General features: G+C 40.0%; 4 protein-coding genes across 9 annotated transcripts in view; 1 reads left to right on the top strand and 3 right to left on the bottom strand.

The window, feature by feature from the left end:
• Positions 1-10,773, bottom strand: part of LOC131690566 (pantothenate kinase 3) — a 69,745-nt gene extending 58,972 nt beyond the window's left edge. For 2 of the 5 annotated variants that reach the window (XM_058976448.1, XM_058976452.1), the window contains exon 1: positions 1,655-2,290. The gene's annotated coding sequence lies outside the window, so the exon portion shown is untranslated. The other 3 variants (XM_058976449.1, XM_058976447.1, XM_058976450.1) reach the window with 3 other exon arrangements.
• A 5,689-nt stretch (positions 10,774-16,462) lies between these two features.
• LOC131690572 (NF-kappa-B-repressing factor-like) lies at positions 16,463-17,684 on the top strand. The gene is made up of 2 exons (XM_058976463.1): positions 16,463-17,440; positions 17,503-17,684. Exons 1-2 carry the CDS (start codon positions 16,611-16,613, stop codon positions 17,669-17,671), a joined length of 999 nt encoding a protein of 332 aa, XP_058832446.1. The 5' UTR covers positions 16,463-16,610; the 3' UTR covers positions 17,672-17,684.
• Positions 17,683-19,020, bottom strand: LOC131690571 (uncharacterized). Of its 2 annotated transcripts, none has more exons than XM_058976461.1 (4): positions 18,905-19,020; positions 18,652-18,847; positions 18,476-18,599; positions 17,683-18,420 (listed from the first exon to the last, which is right to left on the bottom strand). In XM_058976461.1, exons 1-4 carry the CDS (start codon positions 18,926-18,928, stop codon positions 17,703-17,705), a joined length of 1,062 nt encoding a protein of 353 aa, XP_058832444.1. In that variant the 5' UTR covers positions 18,929-19,020; the 3' UTR covers positions 17,683-17,702. The 2 variants fall into 2 exon arrangements, with proteins under 2 accessions (XP_058832444.1, XP_058832445.1); XM_058976462.1 differs by having other exon boundaries at positions 17,683-18,408.
• A 1,659-nt stretch (positions 19,021-20,679) lies between these two features.
• Positions 20,680-22,791, bottom strand: LOC131690565 (ATP-dependent RNA helicase abstrakt). Its single transcript, XM_058976445.1, has 2 exons — positions 22,339-22,791; positions 20,680-22,279 (listed from the first exon to the last, which is right to left on the bottom strand). Exons 1-2 carry the CDS (start codon positions 22,660-22,662, stop codon positions 20,753-20,755), a joined length of 1,851 nt encoding a protein of 616 aa, XP_058832428.1. The 5' UTR covers positions 22,663-22,791; the 3' UTR covers positions 20,680-20,752.
• Between the last annotated feature and the right edge of the window lie 426 nt (positions 22,792-23,217).

The following is a 23,217-nucleotide window of genomic DNA, read 5'->3' as shown; positions in this document are numbered from 1 at the left end:
CCTAATTCTACTGACCCTGCCGAAGTTCCATCGATTATCCGCAAGTCACTGTACGAATTCTACGTCTGGCCGAAAGTGGCGCACTGATAGTATCGCACGAGAAAAAACAAATGAGAGATTTTTGTATATCACTTAGATACACAATCCCACGAGCACACCTTGAACCATGAATTGACGCTAATTGACTAACTTTGCATAACAAGGGCAGCAGCACGAAATGACATCACACATCTTTGGTTTGACATCTCCATGGATGTGTGCATGTTTCCGTTTGGCATTGTTCTCGCAACCTCTTGAACGAAACCCAAAGGTCACACCTTCCAGCAAGCGGTTCAGCGCCTAACCGGGTACTGACAGGAAGCAACACTTTGAAATTTAAATTTTAAAACTTACAGTAAATACTACACACTACCCAACGTTACGTAGGTCTTGCTCGTTCTACAAACAAGCATACGCAATCGAATTGTGAACTTTCTGTGTAGTCATTATTGCGAATTCACCAGTCCGGGGTTGCAGTACCTTAACAATCTAAAAGCGCACGCACATTGGACCTGTTGTTCCTCTACCGGATATCAACGACTCTATCACAAGATTAGTGGTACTTAGGGACGTTGCGATATTTTCGATACTAGTACGGAATCGATACTTCTGTTTCCGATGCTCGATTTTTTGGTATCGATACTTCAATCACGATACTTTACTGATATTGATACAATCTTCACGATATCGAAAAGAATCGAAAGAACCAGTAGTTGGAAGTATTCGATTCGGAATTATGAACGAGTTTGGAATTATTTCCGAGTGAAATGTGATTACCTATTCAGGCTAAACCATTGCGGAATCGGTTGTTACATTTGAGTTGCTACAATAATTGGAGCACCAATCGCATTTGATGAAAAAATCGATTCCGAACATTGCCCATTATTTGACAGTCCATGAGACTTTCTGATCAGCCAAATTATTTATTGTTTATTTTTTCTGACATTCGACGTCTGACATAATCGTCGACTGGATCCAACATCAAACGAATCAGATCAATAAAATATATTTGTCGAACGGGTTTTTTCTGTTCGCAGGAGCAGAGCAAAACGTTAACTGACAAAACCCACTACTGAATTTCCAAACAACGGTTTGCAGATTACCTAATTCAGGGAATTAAGCTACTGTAAAAGCACAGACTAACAGACATAACACTCGAAAACAATGCTTCGTCCGCTTTAACGGTCATTTTAAATATATTTGTAGTTGGGACTGTGCCCACATTTGAAATTATGGCGCCACTGACCTATGAACAAGCAGATGGTGGATAGACCACTAGTGAAAAATTGTTCCCAAACCTGAGAGGTAACCCATCAGCAAATGAGTGTTTGGCAAATGAGTGGAGCTAGTGTTCTGGGAAAATTGCCGGATCGATATTTTTGTGGGAATTTACTCATAGTGTTATGTCTGTTAGTCTGTGGTAAAAGTGCGGAATCGAATGGCGATACTTTCAAGTATCGATACTACGACTACGATTATATCGAAAGTATCAGTACTTGCATTCGATACCAGTATCGATTCTATGAATCGATGTATTTTAATATCGAAACGTCCCTAGTGGTACTTAGGTAAATGGTGAAGCGTTGAACATACATTTAAAAAAAACTATCCTTACCGCTGTTCTCGGTTTACTTGCTACACTTACGCAACGAACCAAAACGACGCTAGGTGTAATAAACGATGCTGATCAGTACCCCAGCGTCACTAATAATGAAATCTTGGAGAGAGGGAAAGTGATTCACTGAACCGACGTTAACAGAGTTCACGCTAAATTTAAACTAAACTGTTTCCTTGTTTCCCATCTACGAAAATCACGACGGTGATTTTCATAATCACTACTTAGGCACGGCTCCTTCCAGTAATCAGTCACACAAGCTGAGTTAATGATAAGGCAATAATCACTGTTTCGTATCTAGTACCATTACCACTGCTGTATACATACAGTGATTGCACTTAAAACAATCCTCACACGTTACTTATTATCACGCACAGTAAATGGGAATCTTCAACACGTAATCAGTGTTGACGTTCAATTGATGAACTAAATCAACGTCCCGACGCCTAAAACATGCCACGCGCCACGTTTAACCTCTGGGCAGATGACCCAATATACCATCCGTTTCGAGCAACTCCCAAACTGATACTGCAAAATTGTGAGCCGATGGCAGTAACAGCAGCAGCAGCCGAGGAATCGAAATCGTTTCGCGATTTGCGACTCTCGTTAGGTGTCGTGTGTGCAACATGTAACACCTGAACTGGCTTGACTGACTGACTAACTTCGCTTCGGCGGCGCCGTCGATTACGGCCATTATACCTACACAGGGGCGCTTGGAAGTTGAGCTTTGACCACAAGCCGGTGTGCTAGTATTGATGTGTATCGGTACTATCAGTGCTATGTATATTTTTTTTTGCAAAGGAAAAGTGCGGTCAAGCTAGGCGAGCATGCTCACGGCATCGAACGCCAAACGGCAAAAACTACCCCAACACCATAAAGCTTGAAAAAAGCAATTAGATACTATGGGTCGATTACTGATGCAAGCACGCTGTTGTCTGTAGTGCATAGTTTTTTACGTAATGTTCTGTTCATTTTGATTTTCATGGAGAAAATCTACCAACGACTCCTTAGTTCTTCATTTCAGGTACAGTTTTTCAAAAAAATTGCTTGAAAATTTCAGGCGAATCGGACTATTATTTATGGAGATAAATAACTTTGAGCGGAACCGTTTTTATCCTCATACAAATCGTACACAAAACTCTACATGCAGGGGCGGGCATAGGTTAATTGGTAAATCGATCAGCTTATAATCAGATCACCTGGTTTCGATTCTCAATTCCGCACATAGGGTTGAAGATTTTTCTATTCCGAAAAAGAGGTGCATGACCCTAAGGTTAAAAGAACTATAATAGAAATAATAAAATAACTTTACAAACGCATTTTTCTCGAAACCATGTCTGAGAAGCCGGTACCACAAATATTTCAAGAATCGATCAAGCTATCCCCTTCATTATTTGGTCTTTGACCCATCCATCGATGGGTACAGAATTTCATTACCTTTAAGGAATTACAATGATTTTTGTTTTCATTTTACTCCTAGAGGCTGCAGGCGTTTTGGACCATGTTTCATGCACAGAGGAAATCAACATTTTGAAGCACCCAGTTTGAGTTTAACTCGGAAGGGCTCCCCATGAGTATCACCCACTACAATTGCAGACGAGACGGGAAATGTTACCCACTAAAACACTGCTAAAGATCAATTGCAGCGACCCGTAATTCTGAATGTGATATTCAGTGTACGCTTCCGATATGTGTGGGTGTACGGACTTCACGATCGCGTGTATCATCGTGACGGGATCGAGCGTGTGTACGCAAACGTGTTCGATCGCGTGGGTGTTTGTATATCACGTATGCTAGCGTGTATGTGATCTCGCGTATATAAATTCGATTTTGTAACCGTGTGTCCATTCACATATTTGCGTGTGTTCTTGGATGATCCCGCGCAGACCGTGAATCTGATACTTAATTTTCGGTGTACGGTGCATGTGCTAGAAGAGAGTGCGTTCTTTCACATTACTAGAGCTCCTGGTCATATCGCCATGGAACATGCTGTCTAAAACCGAATGTAGAGATCAGTTTATTAGTACTAAGACATTCACTAAATCATCGAGGTGTTTTCATGTTATGCTAAACAAGGGAGGACGCTTCAAAATCATTTTCAGAATTTTGTTCAGAATCCTTTGAAGCGTTTTCTTCATGGTAGCACAACAACTTGCCCAAATTGGCACTGCATATAGCTCTGCCGGTATAAACATTTGTTCATAAATTATTAGTTTATTCTTTAAGTAGAACCTAGAATTCCTGTTTATGAGAGGGTATAAACATTTTACATATTTGTTGCATTTTATGATGTGATTATTTTTAAAAATAAGCTTTTCAACGTAAATTAAACCCAAGTATTTAACTTCTTTTGGTCGCATTAGTGGAAATTTTCCATTTTTAAAGCCCTGATGTATCCAGCGAGCTGAAATCTCTTAAAGTATTCGAGCAAAGAACAGACCCACTGAGAGCCTGCTGCCATGTCGTAAGAGGCTACTAACAACCGCAGGCGTTCCTAAGTTGAGGTATCTCTTCGTGCCGAAGGTCGAGGTTGACTAAAGGGTCCTAAAAACTTTGGCAACGGTCGGAGTATTATGGGCTTTGCCATTTCTGCGGTTAGCGAAACTCTATGGACATGGGTATTTATTACTTCACAGACCGTGGGACTGAAGTTATGGTCATGTCCTTAGTTCAGCTTTTCTGGTCAACTGATGGTGAATATAATACAACGTGTTTGGGCTCTCCGAGAGTTGTCCTACTGGAGCTGTAGAGCTAGGTTCTCGGAAGGGCTCCCAGACAGGCAATGTCGCCCAATAAAACACTGCTTAAGGTCAGTTGCAGCCGGCCGTGATTCTGATTGTGATATTCATTGTACGGTTTAGATATATATTAGCGTAGGGACGCGATCGCGTATACTATCGCGAAGTGCTCGAGAATTTATACGTGTGCGTTTTTATGTCGCGTGTGCTAACGTGTATGTAACTTCGCGTGTATAAATTCTATTTTATAGCCGTGTACCCTTCGCATATTCGCGTATGTTCTGGAATGATTGCGCTCGGGTCGAGAATCAGATACTTATTTTTTTGTGTGCGGTTCAGATTCCAGAAGAAAGTGGATTCTCCATATCACTAGAGTTCCCGTTCATGTCGCCATGGAACGTGTTATCCAGTGAATATGAGCTATATTTTTTTATTGGTCCAACTGAATGCATGGAACTAAGTTGCTAGAACGGAGAATAATGATTTCCGGGCGTGACCGATTCATGATCACGCGGACACGGACGTTTGCGGGTTCGCACTTGAGACAGTGTTTGTAACTTCGTTAGTACTATATCGGCCACCTTATTACCGGAGTGTTATCAAGTTTGCGCGATCGCGGGCGTAGGTGTGCGTAGATGATCGCGAATGGCTTAAGCCTTCGTATGTTAACGTGTTTGCTGCGTGTGACTTCGCGTGTATAAATTCGATTTTGTAACCCTGTGACCATTCACATATTCGCGTGTGTTCTTGGATGGTCACACGGACGTCATTCTGATATTTAGTTTTCGGTGTGCGGATCATATTCTGACAGGGAGCGAGTTCCAGGTCATGTCGCCATTCTTTTTTTAATTGGTTCAATTGAATGCATGGCCCTACTACTGGTACCGAGAAAAGAGACATCCGGAAGAGACCGATTCATGTTCCCGCGAGCGCAGAAGTTTGAAGGTTCATGCTTGAGACCGCATTGGAATATTTAAAAGTGCTGAGACGTTCATATTATCACCGGGATGTTATCATGTCTGCTAGAACGTGGGTGTAGGTTGCGTGGATGATCGCGAAAGACTCAAGCATTTGTTTGTTAACGTGTTTGTCGCGTGTATAAATTCGATTTTTATGTCGCTATGGAACGTGAAGTTTAGTGGATATGAGCGACATCTTTTTGTATGGTCCACCTGAAGGTATTGGACCTATGCTACTTGGACCGAGGATAGGGACTTCTGGTCGCAACCGATTCATGATCGCGCGAACACGGGCTTTTGAAGGTTTTCTCCTGAGACCGCGTTTATGAATTTATAAGTGCTAACTGTTCGCTTAGTCACCGGGGTATTGTCCTGTTTGTAAGATCGTGGACAAAAGTGTGCGTGGAAGATCGCGAAGCACACGAGCGTTTATATGTTGACGTTTTTGTCGCATGCGCAAGTGTATGTAACTTCGCGTGTATGCACTATTTTTATAAGCGAGTGGACATTTGCATGTTAGTGTGTTCTTAAATGACTGTTCGCGGAACGCGAATATATTTAATTTTTAGCGTATGGCACACATGAGTAAGTAGTAAAAAAGCAAAGTACTAGAAGTACAAAAACAGACTAATGACGTAGGAAAAGACAACATGTGTACCATGCAATCAAACTACTCGAAACCGTCTAAATGCCAAATGATACCTTTTTACCATTAAGGACAATTGCATTCCGTTAGAAGCTTAAAAAAATAACTGTTTTCAACTTGAGCGAAGGTGAGTTTTAGAATGTTATTTCTGTTTGTCTGTGCTATTATCACTACATAGACCACGCGTTGTATGTATCAATACCAGATCTGTTAACGCCATGTTGAACGCCAATGACTAACGTTCACTGAAAAACATGAACCAAAAAAAAATATTTTAAATTGGAAAAAGTCTAAAGAATACGACGGAGTCTGATTCATCTTGTTTCAAATAGTCATAGTTAGGGTTTTGAGGCAGTATAGTTCCAAAATATGCTAAATTTATGAAACGACTATTATAACTTTGCCTAGAGGTGATAAAATTTGACCCAAAATAGATATTCATGCAGAAAAATGTGAAGAATTTAATAAAAATCGTTTCATTTTACTTTACTTAGCTAGTTTCGCTACGTAGTCTACTGTAGCTATCTAGTACAAAACCGGCGTTGGCGATAAGCGCAGATTGTTCAGTATACAGTCGTAGAAATTCGTTGCTTGGTGGACACCACGTCAAGCCAGGCAGGTTCCAGTCTCCCAGAATAACGATATCACTATTCAGGGCGGCAATCGAGATCACGAACGCAGGAAATACGCAGGAAAGATGTGCATCGATCAGGCTGGAATCGCGATCGACAAGTTTCACTGATTAACACACTTGTTCAGACCTCGCCCACCGGTCATCATCGATCATTCATTCTTCTATGCCAGCGTTTCTCGACCTTTTTCGTACCACGGACCCTCTAGAGATTACCCTGGGTTGTCGCGGAACCCCACAGATAAACATCATTTTGTATGCTATCAATGTTATTTTAAAACAGGATACAATTTTAAGACTTGAAATTTCAATATACTCGGAACATATATTTTTTTTCACGGACCCCCAGCAACGATTTCAACGCCCCTTAGGGGTCCGCGGACCCCAGATTGAGAATCGCTGTTCTATACCTTGGCGAACAGCGATAAGCACACCACCACGTCTTATGGCTGTTCAGGGCGTTGCGTTCACAGCGGTAGACATCAAATGTCGAACCAAACACATGGCGAGACCAAGTACGGATGTCCAGCCAAGTCTCGGTTAAGGCGATGATGTCATAACAACAACCCGTAGTAGCATGCAAATAGCTGTCCGCTGATGAATTTAAGCTATCGACATTCTGGTAGTAAACTTCGATACTGTTGGAGGACGGATCAGGTTCGGCTGAAATAGCGTTGACAGTACTAGTAGCAGAGAGCGCAGCAAAGTGGTCTTTGTGGGAGGTTCTTAAATTACTACCACGAACGAAATAGGAACGACTGACGATCACTGTCTCGGAGGCGGGGGATTCAAGACATCTCATATCAGAGCCAGAAGCGTGAAACGCCTCAGCGGTTACGTGAATGCAATTTAAATAAGAATACTGTACTACTGGCGGTGTAGCTTGATGTAACGACATGGGTAATCGTTGCAGAGCCTTTGGCAGGGTAATAGATGGGCAGCGTTGAATCAGTGGATTGCATGCATCTTCTGAATGAGAAGGGCAATCGGTCGGGGGCACCATATGTTCTGGGTATGGCTACCCTCAAATTCTCTGAATAGTATGACACTTATCTGGCTTAAGAGCAGTTGTGCGGTATTTTAGATGAACTCCGACTTTGAGCTTGAACTTGTGCGACCACACCTGGCTGCTACTCCGTTATCGATCTGGACTAGCTGAAGTTGCACAGGGAACCAATAGATAATTATGCTTGGGAGTAGCGAAACACCTTTCAATGTGCAACTCCTGGTAATCCTACAGTGTTTATTGATCAATACCGGCGCCGGCCAGGCCCGAATGTAGATCGCGGAAGGAAGGGGAAGGAATGTTAGTCCGGATACTTGCTTTTGCTAGAGGCTGTTTATACTACTGCGCACTTCACATGTATCACGGGAGGAGGATGGATATTTCTTAATAAGTATAGGGGTGCGATTCTTCTTCATGTTCTAGTTATTGTCCATTGGTCTATTTCCGCTACGAAGCCAAAGATCAGCACCAGAGTGGTGACTCCACTATCTGGATCAACTCATGGGCCGGGGCACAACGGCTTTACTTTCCTTTCGAAGGAAGGCGTGAACCCAGACCAACTGGAATGGGTGGCGGTCACGCTTACTACTGAACCACCGACGCCGTCTTCTCAAAATCGAAACGCAACCCATGACTTTATAAAGTTAGGTTTTGTGATCGTCACACACAAAGAGTGGTTTCACTAGAAACTTTTGCCCTAGAGAGAAATATTGGTGTTTATCCAAATATAGCATAGTACAGTCATAGTATTTTTCCGGATAATGAACAAAGATTTGTTGGACGCAAAGCCCTCAGATGCGGGAGCTGCTCTGGAATCGAGGCCAATGATGTTGAAGTCGGTCGCAAAGCAAAGAAGCATGTGACGTTTCGTGATAGTTCAGATAGTTTAGTGTCAGTCTCATATTAAATGTACCCACATACCAATCCCATATGCATTTTGGATGACAGCTGCCGACAATATTTATGTTATATTTGTGCTGTGAATTTTTTCTGACTTTTCTGATCAAATGCACATCAATGAAAGTGATTGGGAGGGTGGTATGGCATAGTGTTGTAAATCGCATGCAGCTCACCCGGGTACAAAATAAAACAAAAATCTTATGGGCGCATTTTCTCGACATGGTGATTTTGCATATGGGACTATTATGGGTAATTGTTCCGAATCGCGGCTTTTTCGAAAAGAGGGTTAATTTATTTTGGAAATGGTTCTAAATAGCCTATTTTATAACAAGCAATGAAAAAAATTTGGGGGGAAAGCTTTAAAGTAGTTTAAACTGGAAAAATAAGTTGTTCCCACTTACCTTACTAACAATGGCATTACTCATGAGAAAGTGACGTTAAGGGTGAAGGTAGTGTGATGCGGCTTTGCCGCATAGTCGAGTCCAAGGATTCGAAGCGGCGCAAAGTCGCTGAGAAACCGACGGACGAGGTGGTTTTGATCTTGCTATCGAAGGGTGCAATTAAACCTGTAATCCACACGTTTGCCCGGTATACTCAAACATAGGGGCTATCCCTAGTTTAAGTCCGACTGAGCGGTAGCGAAGTCGGACAGCACTTGAATGAAGCGATGTGGCGTAGCCACATTCGGCACTGACATTTTATTTTTGCACAGGAATACAAGCCTGTTACTAAATAAAACATTGTTAAAGACTAATGTGGCTACGCCACATCGCTTTTTGTCATGCTGTCCGACTTCGCTGCCGCTCAGTCGGACTTCAACTAGGGATAGCCCCTATGTTTGAGTATACCGGGCAAACGAGTGGATTACAGGTTTGATTGCACCCTTCGATAGCAAGATCAAAACCAACTCGACCGTCGGTTTCTCAGCGGCTTTGCGCCGCTTCGAATCCTTGGACTCGACTATGCGGCAAAGCCGCATCACACTACCTTCACCCTTAACGTCACTTTCTCATGAGCAATGCCATTGTTAGAAAGGTAAGTGGCAACAACTTATTTTTCCAGTTTAAACTACTTTAAAGCTTTCCCCCCGAATTTTTTTCATTGCTTGTTACAAAATAAGCCATTTAGAACCATTTCCAAAATAAATTAACCCTCTTTTCGAAAAAGCCGCGATTCGGAACAATTACCCTATTATGCGAGTATCGGCAGAATATAATGTTTAAAAATGATGTGCTACAGAACCTATTGTGTTCTGCTGCACTGATTGATGTTCCGAACAGCTTCACTACCAATTTAACTGTACTTTGACGGCGTAAGGATGATGTTTGAATTGTATTAATCTATGTTGGATAACGTTTATCTTAGCGTGAAGCAGCTCAACCATGATGAAACTAATTTAAGAATTACGCCAGAAGAGATTCATTAAAAGACAATGTTAAATATTTGTATGTCCAGATTTGGTTCGATCAAGAAAACTCACCTTTCCTAACGACTTTCTTTAAGCTTCCGGTAGTACTTTCCATAACGTTCAATAATCCCACTTTTGTACCAATTGTCACGCGTTACGACAGAGTAAACAATTGTTGCATTTTATGTATATACACTGATTACATTAATTTCCGATATTGGCTGAAAATGACCGGCGTTATATTCAAATTTAAATTGATTGTACTAACTTTCATTACAATTGAGACACACTTTGGAAACACACTACAATACTCTTATTGTGCCCTGTACAAAATTGCAAAACTTATAAATATAAGAACAATCCGGTTTGATTTCCATCGTTTACACAAACAACTTGCTTCTATTACTTGATTATTTTTCTCCGCGGTCGAAGCAAGTTCGTTTTACTAATTTATATTAGAATATTGGGCATCCATCTTTCATCCATTAGTTGAAAACGGATCGCAATCACCGTAGCACTAGCGATAACCGTGAATAAAGGAACCAGCAGATCAATGAACCATTTCCTCTCCAGAACTAACGAGACGAATCCAAGCCACGTTGTCGGGTATTAACTTTGCAGGGTACTGTTGACCCAAAAAAATCTCTAAATCTGCACAAAATCAATGGAACCACTCTACGTCATTTACACACTACGCTGCTCCACTTACGCGATTTTCACGTTAGATACTGCTGCTGATAGCCATTCACTGCAAAACGGAACGATCTTCACTTGTCACACACGTTCATCACATTTCACTTTATCCTCAGCCAACGCAGTCGATAGAGAAAAGTCTGATGACGGTTTGTTATTTTGAAGGCATCATGATGACAGTTCTTACCAAACATTTCAAGCCAAACCGTTGAAAAGGGCCTATTTGCAAAATCTAAATAAGTCGAATTTTCCTGTTTTCCGTCAAAAATATTCTGGTTCCCGGTCAAACCATTCGGAATTTGATTCGGAATCCTTAATGGAGTCAGTATGGAATCCAGCTCAAATGCAATAACCGATTCCGAAACCGATTGAGTCGGAATCGGTTGTTGCATTTGAGTTGGAATCCATTCTGACTCCATTCAGAAATCCGAACCGGTTCCGGAATGGGTTTAACTTAGAGCACTCTAGTTAGAGTGTGGCCAAGAGGCCATGACGTATCCGAACGAACATGAAATTTGACGTATTCACAATAGAAATACGTCAGATTTCTGCTCGTTTGGATACGTCAAACGCGTCTTGGCCGCACTCTAACTAGAGTGCTCTAGTTCAACTGGGTTGAAATTACAAACTGGAGAATCCAACCAGCGACAATCGTTTTTTCTTTTGTTTAGTGTTAATCCGTGATGTGGGAAGTAGAGTGCTATCCCAGTTAAGCTCAGCCGGAAATGAACCGGAATTCTGGCTGGTTCCAGCTCGCATTCCGGCTCCAGTGACACAACTGATTCTAGTTAGAATCGGTTGCGTCACTGGAGCCGGAATACGAACTGGAACCAGCCAGAATTCTGGTTCATTTCCGGCTGAACTTTACTGGGATACAGCGTATCATTGTACGAATGCAGCGCACTACTTCCGACGTGATTTCATTGAGTTTTATTTTTTGTGTTTCGAATTCATCTCGTCAGTAACTACCCGCATAAATCTGTACCCTATGCCAACCATTGAATCAAACGTTGAAAAACCATTTTCAATGTGGTTCGTTCAAGAACAGTCACCATACCGAAATGTGTTGTTTTCCATAAACATTTTGACAACATACTATTCAAGAACCATACAGATTACGGTGTCATGCATATTTTAGGTCTAGCGATGGATAAAATATCAGCTGGAGAAAAAAAAATCTCTTCCCCTTCAACATTTCAATTCTATCGATTGATGAAGTTTTATCTTGTTACACGCTATCTTCTGAAGAGAGCTTCATTGACACTAAGTGGACTAACGCTTTATCCAATTGAGCTATCGCCGTAATATTGTAAGGCGAGGATTTTTATCATATTAATCTACAGGTTTTTGGAGCAGCGTAAACAGATGTACGCATAACAAAGACCACCAAATCAGTATTGTAAGGAAGTAATGTGCTATTTAGATTTTAATTTAAAAAAACTGGCAACTCTGTTAATAAGCAGGCGGGTGGAGAGAGATGTTTTTCAGACAAAAAGTTAGTTATTACTCTAATCTTGGCTCGCACAGATGCTCATCTCTCAAGAGAAGCATCGTTAGATAACGACAATGACGCAGCCGGTAGGTAAAGAAAAAAGAGCAAAGCAAAATTTAATATATTAAGACCTCTAAAGGACAAAGGCAGAGAGCCAATGATTATTAAATAAAAATGGTTTCTGATGGACATAGGCAGATAACCAGAACAAATGTCAATGATGAGCATATTCAAACAACAATAAAAATGGTTTCTGATGGATATAGACGGTGCGAAAATAGTCGTGCGTAGTGAGCGTGGAATTCAATTCGCACGAAACGTTCAGGACGCAAAAATAATAATTACTATAACTATAATAGTTTAATCAATACAAACTTCCCCGAGAGAGATACCGGTGATGTACGACAACAAATTTCCATTGAGAATTCCGTACCTAGAAAGTCGCATCGGGAATTGAGGAAACCGTCAAAATGCAAAGACATGCTGCTTTATACAATTTTTGCAACTATTGATTGCAATACTAAAAATAATAAACTACATTTATATATAAACGGTCAAATAAATAAATAAAAGAAAATAGAGACAAATGTTTAGAGAGTACAAAAGAGTAGCCAAGAAGAATGTTGTAAGGAAGTAATGCGCTATTTAGATTATAATTTAAAAAAACTGGCAACTTTGTTAATAAGCAGGCGGGTGGAGAGAGGTTTTTGAGGCAAAAAGTTAGTTATTAGTCTAATCTTGCCTTGCACAGGTGCTCAGTTCTTAAGAAAAGCATCGTTAGATTACGACAATGGTTATTAGTCTAATCTTGGCTCGCGCAGATGCTCAGTCCTCAAGAGAAGCATCGTTAGATTACGACAATGGCTAATTTGCATCGTTAGATTACGAGAAGTATAACCTCTGACGCAAAAGTGCAATGTAGTATACGAATCTTCAACATAGGATACACGGAAGGTATTGGAAATGGTTACTAAATGAGTATGGTAGTATAATAGTTGAATTATAATGGTGAAATGTATCAGTGGTATTCCCAATATGGTGAGTATTATATGAATAGTTAGGAAATGGTTCCGTAGTTTTCTGGAATGGTATTTATTTATACGGGTAGCACCATCTGGGTGTCTAGTTAGACGATGTATCTAAACTAGTACCCAAATTAGCACCAGTTAGACACAAAAAAAAATTCAAAACAGTTCGCACGACACATGTGAACGTTCAAAGTAACTGACTTGTCCCGAGTGATGTCCCGGGAAGCAAATACAGAAGCTCAGGTTTGCTGACGAGAAAACGACAACGAACTCTTGTCTTTTGTCTCGGGAGCCAAACGCCTGGCATTATGCAATCTTAAATTCCCATAAGGGAAAATTGGACTGAATCACTTGTGCATTATGGGCACAAAGCCTAACTTAAATTAAGTTTTATTTTTTTTTTTTGTATTTCGAATTCATCTCGTCAGTAACTAGCACCATCTAGGTGTCTAGTTAGACGTTGAATCTAAACTAGCACTAAAATTAGCACTAGATTTCATTGTTTAGAACCAGATAAAAAATGATTGTCGCTAGTTGTATTTTCCAGTTTTCAACTGCAATTAGAATATTGCGAATCTTTTCTAAAATCCGCATCGTGACATTTCAGCCATGCGCCGAATTACGCGCATGTTCACTTTGCATTAGTGCAAGCGAAAAAACTGTTTGACGTTTATTTTTGTTTCGTTCGCACTCATTTGTGTCACATATAGCAACAAATCGACGAAACGCTAGTTTATCTCGGGATAGGCAGTATCTATCCGAACACGTACAGTCGAGATTCGCTGGTTGGACATTTTTAACTGGACCGCTTTTTAGTTGGACCTCCATTGTCCAACTAAAAAGCATCTGAATGTCAAAATCTTATGTCAAATTTACTTTGACAATCAATCTGACAATTATTAGAGATGTGAATAGATGCAATTACACTTCTAACGCCTCCTTTGGAGAGTTTTTGACATCTGTCAGTCGGTCCAACTAACGAATCAAATTTGTTAGTTGGACAGAGGTGTGGCCCAACCAGCGAATCACGACTGTACAAAACGCAACAATTCTCGACCAACATATGATTGCGGCGTAAAAGCCAGCTGTCAAAATAGTCTGTACATTCCGGACAAAGCGTTGCTGGTCGCACACAATGCACAGCAGTTCATGAAAGGAAAAACTATTCACTTTTGTTTACACCCAACATCAGTGATTTGTCCAAAATTTCCACTCAAAGTGAATTTTGACAGTTGGCTTTTACGCTGTACAGTCGTGATTCTCTGGTTGGACATTTTTTAACTGGACCGCTTTTTAGTTGTCCAACTAAAAAGCATCTGAACGCCAAAATCTCATGCCAAATTTACTTTGACAATCAATCTGACAATATTTAGAGATGTGAATAGATGCATTTACACTGTCAACATCTCCTTTGGAGAGTTTTTGGCATTTGTCAGTCGGTCCAACTAGCGAATCAAGTTCGTTAGTTGGGCAAAGCTGTGGTCCAACCAGCGAATCACGACTGTAGTCATATGTTTGTCGAGAATTAATCGAAACAACAATTCCAGCCAAACATGTGAAAAGGGCCTATCTGCAAAACGCGAACACTCAGAAAATTGCAAAAGAAGGTATGGTCAGATCTTTATAATCCTACAATCGTGATTCGCTGGTTGGGCCACATCCTCTGTCTAACCAACGAATTTGATTCGCTAGTTGGACCTAAAATGCATCTTCTCACATCTCTAATCATTATTGTCAGTTTGACTATCAAAGTGAATTTGACAAGAGATTTTGACATTCAGTTTCTGTTTTAGTGGACAACCCTAATAAAAAAAAATTATACACGAACTTAAACCCAGATTGTGTTACGATTCCACAATTGTTAATGATGTTTATTAGGGAATAACACTTTCATAATCAGTTAGGTCATAAAATTAATTAGGCCCTTTTATAAATTGTTGTAAAATCGTTATCAAAATTCTTCATAATCAATTGTTGCGTTATGTGCGTGTTCGGGTAGATATTTTTAATGGAAAACTTGAAAATTTGATTTGTTTATATTTTGCAGTTAGGCACTTTTCAAATGTTCGGCAAGAATTGCTCTTAGCTCAACCCCAGTAAAGTTCAGCCGGAAATGAACTGGCTGGTTCCAGCTCGTACACGGGCTCCACTGACACAACCGATTCTAACTAGAATCGGTTGTGTCACTGGAGCCGGAATACGAACTAGAACCAGCCAGAATTCCGGTTCGTTTCCGGCTGTGCTTAACTGGGACCTTTCTTATATTCCTTAAATTCACACGCACACGAAAAACTACCTGAAATTGAGTTCTCAGGGTATCGTGGAGGAAGGTAAAATTAGGTAAACCGTCTCGTGTTGAAGGTAGTTTCCATTTAAACACAGCAAAAATTGCAACTCATTGATAGGTTTTTTATACTCAAATTTAAGTTAAATTTGCCTAATTTTGAGTACACCCCAAAACAATTCAAAAGTACCTTCCTCCACGGAAGACCTCGACTGAGTAGAATCTCTCGTTTTGTTTTTGAGAACACTAATTTTTGTTAAATGGAAAATACCTTGAACACGGTTTACCTAATTGAGTAGTTTATGTCGTTTCTGCTTACGTTATATGATAGGGTGCGATTTTCCATATTTTAAACATCTTGCGGCAATATTCATGAAACTAGAGCTTCTTTATGACGACGCATAGATGTCCGTACCATAAAATATCCTCATCCCAGTAAATTACATTCGGAATGTGATTTGGAATATGGGCTGATTTATGATGGAATTCCAACCGAAGGCAACAACCCATCCTGAATTAATCGGTTTTCGAATCGGTTGTTACATTCGTGCTTACATTCTAAAAGAAAACATTCCGATTGCGATGAGCAGGGAATCTGCTGTCAAAACGAGTGAAACAGAGAGTTGCGAGAGAAAGAGTTTCAACTTTTCTTGGTGGAAACCATTGAATAAAATGTAAGGGCGCGAACAGTTTTTTTAGTTTTTATATGAAAATTTTCAAGTAAGTATCTAAATAAACTTCTACAAACTGTTCCCATATTTTTTCTGCATCAAATGTGTATTCATTTTACAGCCACAATATTATAGTTTCTCCAAAATCCCAAGTTTTAATATCTTTCCCATACATTTAAATTCCCCATAGCCACCACTGAAGCAGTGCCATCTCTTAAATATTTCCATGAAAGTATTACCTAATTTTAACTTCCTCCACGATACCACGAGATTGAGTCAAAGGAACTCGATTTTAGGTAGTTTTTCGTTTCCGTGTATGTGCTGAAGATGTGAACTGACATTATTTATTAAAGTTGATTGTTTTTGATATTTTTGATAGAATGTTTACAAGCACGTATTTTATCAAAAATTATTGCAAAGAAATGTAAAGATCTCAAATATTTAGGTGCCTCTTTAATAAAGAAGTGAAGGAAATAATACAAATACTGCATATATTCAGAATGACGACTGGATGTGCTTTAAAGCGAAAGCCACCTATCGATGTCAGTTGGAGACGTAAAATTGTTCGCACTTTTTACAATGGATGGATCGAAAGTGATAAACTCTGCAATAACGTTTCCAAACCTCCAGCGCAAATTACTGGCAGTTCATATATCAATTTTGTGACGGTAAACGAACACAAACTAACAAAAGAGAATGTTACGGATCCTGGACTTAGCAAACGAGTTGTTCAACGATTGAACAATGTGATCGCGTATATGTACAACGATAATATGATTTCACTGAAATTGACATTCGAACAGGCCGGTTTACTTTTGGAATCAAATTACGATGAAAAGCAGAGAAAGTTTAGCTTCCTGATTAACGATCAAGAGATTTGTCAAGCTGAAGGTGAGAAGCAGACGGCTCATACGGAAGCGCGAGAAAAGTTAATAGAAATTTTGCAATATTACTGTTGGACCGTGAAAAGATTAAAAGAATATCACACGCGTAGAGATGTATTCCGGAAAATGCCCAACAAGGAGCACTTTTCGAAAAAACAAACGTTTAAAAATCAGCAACTTGACGAAGGTAACATTGGCTTCCGAATGCTGCAAAAACAAGGCTGGAGTGGTGGGTCGTTGGGAAACAATGAGGAGGGAATACTGGAACCAATTGGTTTCCAAAAGAAAGACGACAAAGTTGGTCTTGGGGCGGAAGAGGATAGACCCCAAAAGATCCCTGTAGAAGCATTCATGTTGGCGATAAAACAATACGCTGCCGGTAATGCACTCTACGATTTGGTGTTCAGCACACAATTTTCCAAGCATCAGATTATTAAATTGAAAGAGTAAGTATGGAAGAGCCTCGTGATTATTCGTATTTATTTAAGAGGAAGTGTTTCCATTTCAGTTTTGCGTCGTCGTTGAGACTTTTTCCGCAGATGATCGGAAAAAAGAAACAACTGGTGATTAGTAAAAATCTAACACTTCACGCGATCAAGGAAGGTGTCCTGAAGGGCCACTCCGATTTATGTGCCAAGTACTCTGTTATACCACCACTTTGCCAGCGTTTCAAATAAAAAAAATCATTATTCTTGTCATTGTAAAATATCAATCGTTTCCTGCATCTGATGCCGCCTTCATCCAGTCAAATTCTACCAATTCCACTAAATGAGCGGCGGTTTCTTTCAGCTGCGGGTTGTTAGTGTCAATCATGTGCTTAACAATTGTTTTAGGGATTTGACGAGCGATAGTAGCTTTAGTTTCGAATTCCGGTGCTGCCTTGATCAACTTCATCAGTAAGCTGACGGCTAATGTCAACACATCTTCCGAATTAACTAGATCCAAACAGTCTATCACATTACGTAATCGATTTTCGTCTTCCATAACAAACCGAGCGCCATTCTGTTCAAGGCAGATGTTGTACACAAAGGTTAGCGACATCCGCTTAAGTAGTCTTCCCGCGGGCATTCGAAAAAGATGAACCGCGTGAAGTAAACTATTCGCAAAGAGAAGTCCATCTGCTTCGGTAGCTAAGTGGGCTCTTCCTTCCGGAAAGGCAGCCAAATTTGTCAAGGCGCCACAAAGTGACGCCAGGAACTTGTAATCTTCACTTTCAGGTAACAATAAGACATTGCTATTACTTTGTCGACTCACGAAACTACTAAGAACACAATTAGCCATTCCAAGAAATTCCTTCAAACTATCAGTGCCGATCAGTGCCTTTACACTTTCATGCTGTTTACAGGATTTCCACAGCATCGCACCCATTATCGAACCAATCCATGAAACAGACTCAAACTGTCCGATCGCTTGCCTAAAAAGATGACTGCGCTAAGATTCGTTCGTATTGTGTTCTTCAAAATTAAAACAAATCGACTTACTCCTTTGCCACTGCAAGATCCGACTCTAGTTTTGCTATCTTCTCGCATTGTGCTTTTAACGAACGCTCGGAGTTCCTCTTGTACGCCCTTAGACTTTCCAGTTCTTGATTCCTCGAGTGCAAATCTAAAAATAATTGCGATTCAACGACAGGACAAATGATAATCTAGTCCGTTACCGTAAGTAATTTTCGGTGAAACAAGCCGAATCGCCTTGTCGAGTGAATTACAGAGTACCGTGCTACTAGTTTCTAACAGGCGGATATCCACGTCGAGTTGAGCTGATTCACTCGCCTCTGCTTCATAAACGGTCAACGCCTTGCGCAACGTGGTAACGTTCGAATCCAACTGGGAGAGTTCGTAGATCGCGTCTTCCTGAAGGTAAGTCAATTGCTAATTGTTTTGAAGTAAAGAAGAGTGCAATAGATTTACTAGTAATTTTGAATCATCAGACATAATTATATACTAAAATTCAAACCAAAAAAATTCAAATTAATTCTACTAGCTGTGCAGTGGGAGTAATCGAATAATAACAATCTCGCCTCAAATCTCTACTGTTTCCATCAATCCCAGGGGTGCCAACCTTCCAGATTTATCTGGATTCATCCAGATTTTTAAGTGACATCCAGACATACAGGTTTATGTTTGTCTGATCCAGAATTTTATAATTTGTCCAGATTTATCAACACAATTTCGAAAATAAAATGAGTTACAAGAATGCATAGTTGATTTTTGAACTGCTTTTTGACATACGATTTCTAAAACAAAACTTTAGATATACTGGAAACACAACGTACCAAAGTTTTTTTTCGCTAAATGTGAATAAATTTTGTTGAGTTTTAATCAGCTTCAAGTTCAGTAATGCAAGATACTGAAAGCTCAGAGACTCGAATTTAATTCATATGCTTTATGCTGTAAATTAAGCCTTTAAATTGGTCAGATTGGCGGCGCAACTAATGAATTTTCAGAAAGCCGAGATATATTTTTAACGTTTCATTAGAGCAACCGAAAATAAAAGTCACAAGGACAGAATATGCTTCGTAAAACCCGTTTCAAATATATTAGAATATAAAAACCGGATATACAACTTCAAGTATAAAAATCGAACTGGGACTTTCCTCTGCAAGAGTCGGATAAAAAAAACCTTCAGTATAAAACTGGAAGAAAATATGTCCGATTCTTACAAATAAATTTTTGTTAGCCGACTTTTAATCTTGAAAATCACGATATACGGATGCTCCTGCGACCGATTTATTTATTTTTAACCGGTTTTTATACTGGAGGCTCATTCATTTTTTAAGCGATTCTTATATTGAAAAATTTCCTTCCGATTTTTACGCTTGAAGCTTATTTCCGATTTTTATATTCTGATGAATTTGGAACGGGTTTTACGAAGCATATTCAATCCTTGCGACTTTTATTTTCGGTCGCTCAATAGTAAATTGCAAAAAATACAGCTCATAGATGTAAAATGAAGCTTATTAAAAAAAAAATTGGCCATCCAGACAAATCCAGACATTTTCGAAAAATTTTCCAGGCTTCTCGGAAATATACTTGGTATCCAATCCTTACATTTAACACGCTCATTGACAATAACTCAAATTTGAATAAAAAAGTAACTTATTTACCATCAGATCAAAATCCCTCTAAACCAGGGGGACGCTGTCTAGCAAGTATTTCGTACCCAACATCAACTGGATTGGGCTTGATTATCACGGTTGAACAGTGTAGTAACCGAGGTTTAGTAGCAATCGAGGGATTCGATAGGGGATCAACCCGGAAAACCATATGGTACATACGATTTACAAAAAGTGTCTTTATTTTCCTTTCTCTAACATATTGACGTTTTCATTAACCAGGGCTGTACTCGGTATCACAAACAGCAATAAAGAATACCTTTTACAAATATGTCAACGACTAGTACACGAGACATGCGAAACCGTTTACCCTATATTCTCTTTCTGGGGTGAAGTAACCAAAGCGCTGGACCGAGGCGAGATGTTGGGTCTTTCAACGTTTTAAATCATTTACTGAAAGTGCAATGAATTTTATAGACAATACTTTACAATACATATTTTAAGATCATTCAATCAAATTTGGAGAGATATTTATATTGCCAACAAAGTTGAAAATCGATTGAGTGGTTGGGCTGAGTTTATACCGTAATATCCATGTTATGATAGAATATGTGAAAACAAACCAAGAACTAAATGAAATGCATTATCCTGAACGTTTATTACAATGTTTGTCGCGTGACTGCAACATATAATAATATTACATCTAATAATCGGCTGCCGTGTTGGACAAATAGTCTCTTCGTCCAATGTTGGAAGCCTGTTTGCTCTGAATTGCCTCCAGTTTGGGACACTCGGTAATCCGGTGGCCGAGACCACCACAATAGCTGCACCCATCGCCTAGATCGGCATACTTTTCTGTCTCAGAGCAAAGTTCCGCTAGGAATGGTGGCACTTTTTGTTTCGCTTCAATCAGCAGATGTTTCAAATCCAGCAGAACATACTGCTCGGTAGCTTTGTTAATGAATGTAGTGGCTAAACCTTTGGAGCCAGATCGTCCCGTACGACCAATCCGATGCACGTAATTTTCTATGTCGTCTGGCATATCGTAGTTGATAACGTGTTGAACATCTGGAAAGTCGAGTCCTTTTGATGCCACATCGGTTGCTACTAGTACATCTTTTTCCTGGTTTCTAAAACCTTCAACCGATCGATAACGTTCCTCTTGGTCTTTGCCGCCGTGAATGGCTACTGCTTCAACGCCTTTCAACAACAGATATTCATGTATTGCATCGACATCTTGTTTCTTTTCAGCGAAAATTAGTACCGGTGGAGGTGTTTTCTGGAGGCATTCCAAAAGATAAACGACTTTGGCCTCTTGCTTGACGTATTCTATATCTTGAGTCACGTTCATTGAAGCGGCTCCTGCTCGGCCCACATTAATTGTGACTGGTTTCACCAGAGCAGACTTGGCAAAATTTTGTATCTTCTTCGGCATGGTGGCAGAAAACAAAAGCGTTTGACGCTGTCCTTTAAAGTAAGAAAAAATAGTACGAACATCCTCTTCGAAACCCATGTCAATCATGCGATCTGCTTCATCCATGCACAGATATCTGCACACGTCTAATTTGACTAGTTTCTTGTCCAGCATGTCCATCAACCGTCCCGGGGTTGCCACCATTATATGACAACCCTGCTGAATGATTGCTAAGGATTCATTTACTGGAACTCCACCAATGGCCAACGCGGAACGAATCTCTGGCATGCCAGTCATATGCAAATGCTGACAGTAGTATTGTACAATGTCAAACGTTTGCTTAGCTAATTCTCGCGACGGACAGATTATCAATCCATACGGTCCTTCTTTGCTGATGAATGGCAATCGAATTTCTTGCTCAATACAAAACATTATAATAGGAAGTACGAAAACTAACGTTTTCCCAGATCCAGTGAATGCAATTCCAATCAAATCTCTTCCAGACAAAACAGCTGGTATACCTTGAACTTGAATCGGTGAAGGCTTCCGAATGTTTCGCTTTTCCAAAGCAACCAAAATTGGTTTCGGAAACTTCATTTCTCGGAAGGTACAAATCGGTGGCGGGACATTTTCTCCTTCTACCAATATCCTCAATCTTTCTCTGACTTGCTCATGCGATGCATCAGACCGCGCCAAAATATATCTTGGAGCTTTCCAGCTAGTTTTTATAGGATCCTCATACTGAATTCCTTTTGCCAATTCAGCAACACCCATTAGGGCTTTCTTTTCCGCCACGCTTTCCAGAATTTTTTCTTCCTGAAAAATAAGTAATTTGATTTACATCTGACTCAAAACAAGTTTTTGCATCGTCTTACCTCCTTCAGCTGTTTTTCTACGGCGCTAATCTTCTTTGCCTCAGCCAGTTTTTTCAATTCAGTGTGCTGATCTAGCAAGCTAATGTTGAACTTACGACCCCATGCTTCTTCATCTTCGTCGTGTTCATTTTCGCTGGAGGATTTACCCACGTTGGAAGCTTCCGCCGTTAGTTGAACAATCCTTCCCATTTTCAGAAGCTGTTGTTTCTTCCTTTCTCTCACAGGAACGTAGGGCACATGCTGGTCCTCTCCTTCAGCATCACTTTCATCCGATTCTTTCTCTTCGCGACGATACCGTTTAATCACTGGCACTTCCGCGGACATCCTGAAATTGTCCTACTTTCACGCAGTGTCGGTGTCAAACAAAAAGTAAACGTGCTCAATAAAACTACAAATTACAAAAATTAAAACACTCCAAAACGCTCAGCCATCAGAAATTGACTGACTGTTTTGTTTTCGTGGGTGGGTCAACCTGGAAAAAAGCCACAAATTTAACGAAATATAATCATGACTTCATAACCAAGCTATAGAAAGAAAGGTGGAAACATTTGGAGTGAAGTTTTTTTTAATTCATGCCCGATTTTAAAAATTTTGCCCGTAGGCTGGTAAATGAATTTCCGAAAAAACTTAGCGTGGCTGAGCGATCAAGGCATTAAGAGAACCTTCTCGTGAATTCGGCGGAAAACCAAAGAAATAGTTGAGATTTTTTGTAGAAAATGAAAAGACATACGAACTTCTGCTTCTTTATCCGGAAAATGTTTAGAGGTATATACTGTTTAGAGGTATATAATGTTTAGAGGTAGTTACAGTCGTGATTCGCTGGTTGGACATTTTTTAACTGGACGGCTTTTTAGTTGGACCTTCGCTAGTTGGACCATT

Source organism: Topomyia yanbarensis, chromosome 3, assembly GCF_030247195.1.
Source record: "Topomyia yanbarensis strain Yona2022 chromosome 3, ASM3024719v1, whole genome shotgun sequence".
Taxonomy (NCBI): Eukaryota; Metazoa; Arthropoda; class Insecta; order Diptera; family Culicidae; genus Topomyia; species Topomyia yanbarensis.
Note: the sequence above shows the minus strand (reverse complement) of the source record. Positions and strands in the feature narration are given on the sequence as shown.

Bases quoted from the DNA above. Each gene is read 5' to 3' on its own strand.
- LOC131690565 (XM_058976445.1), bottom strand. From the start codon at position 22,662: ATGTCCGCGGAAGTGCCAGTGATTAAACGGTATCGTCGCGAAGAGAAA. The intron at 22,280-22,338 runs GTAAGACGATGC...CTTATTTTTCAG, and splicing joins TAGAAAAACAGCTGAAGGAG to GAAGAAAAAATTCTGGAAAG.
- LOC131690571 (XM_058976461.1), bottom strand. From the start codon at position 18,928: ATGTCTGATGATTCAAAATTACTA. The intron at 18,600-18,651 runs GTAACGGACTAG...AATTATTTTTAG, and splicing joins TTCACCGAAAATTACTTACG to ATTTGCACTCGAGGAATCAA. The intron at 18,421-18,475 runs GTAAGTCGATTT...ATCTTAGCGCAG, and splicing joins GATCTTGCAGTGGCAAAGGA to TCATCTTTTTAGGCAAGCGA.
- LOC131690572 (XM_058976463.1), top strand. From the start codon at position 16,611: ATGACGACTGGATGTGCTTTAAAGCGAAAGCCACCTATCGATGTCAGT. The intron at 17,441-17,502 runs GTAAGTATGGAA...TTTCCATTTCAG, and splicing joins CAGATTATTAAATTGAAAGA to TTTTGCGTCGTCGTTGAGAC.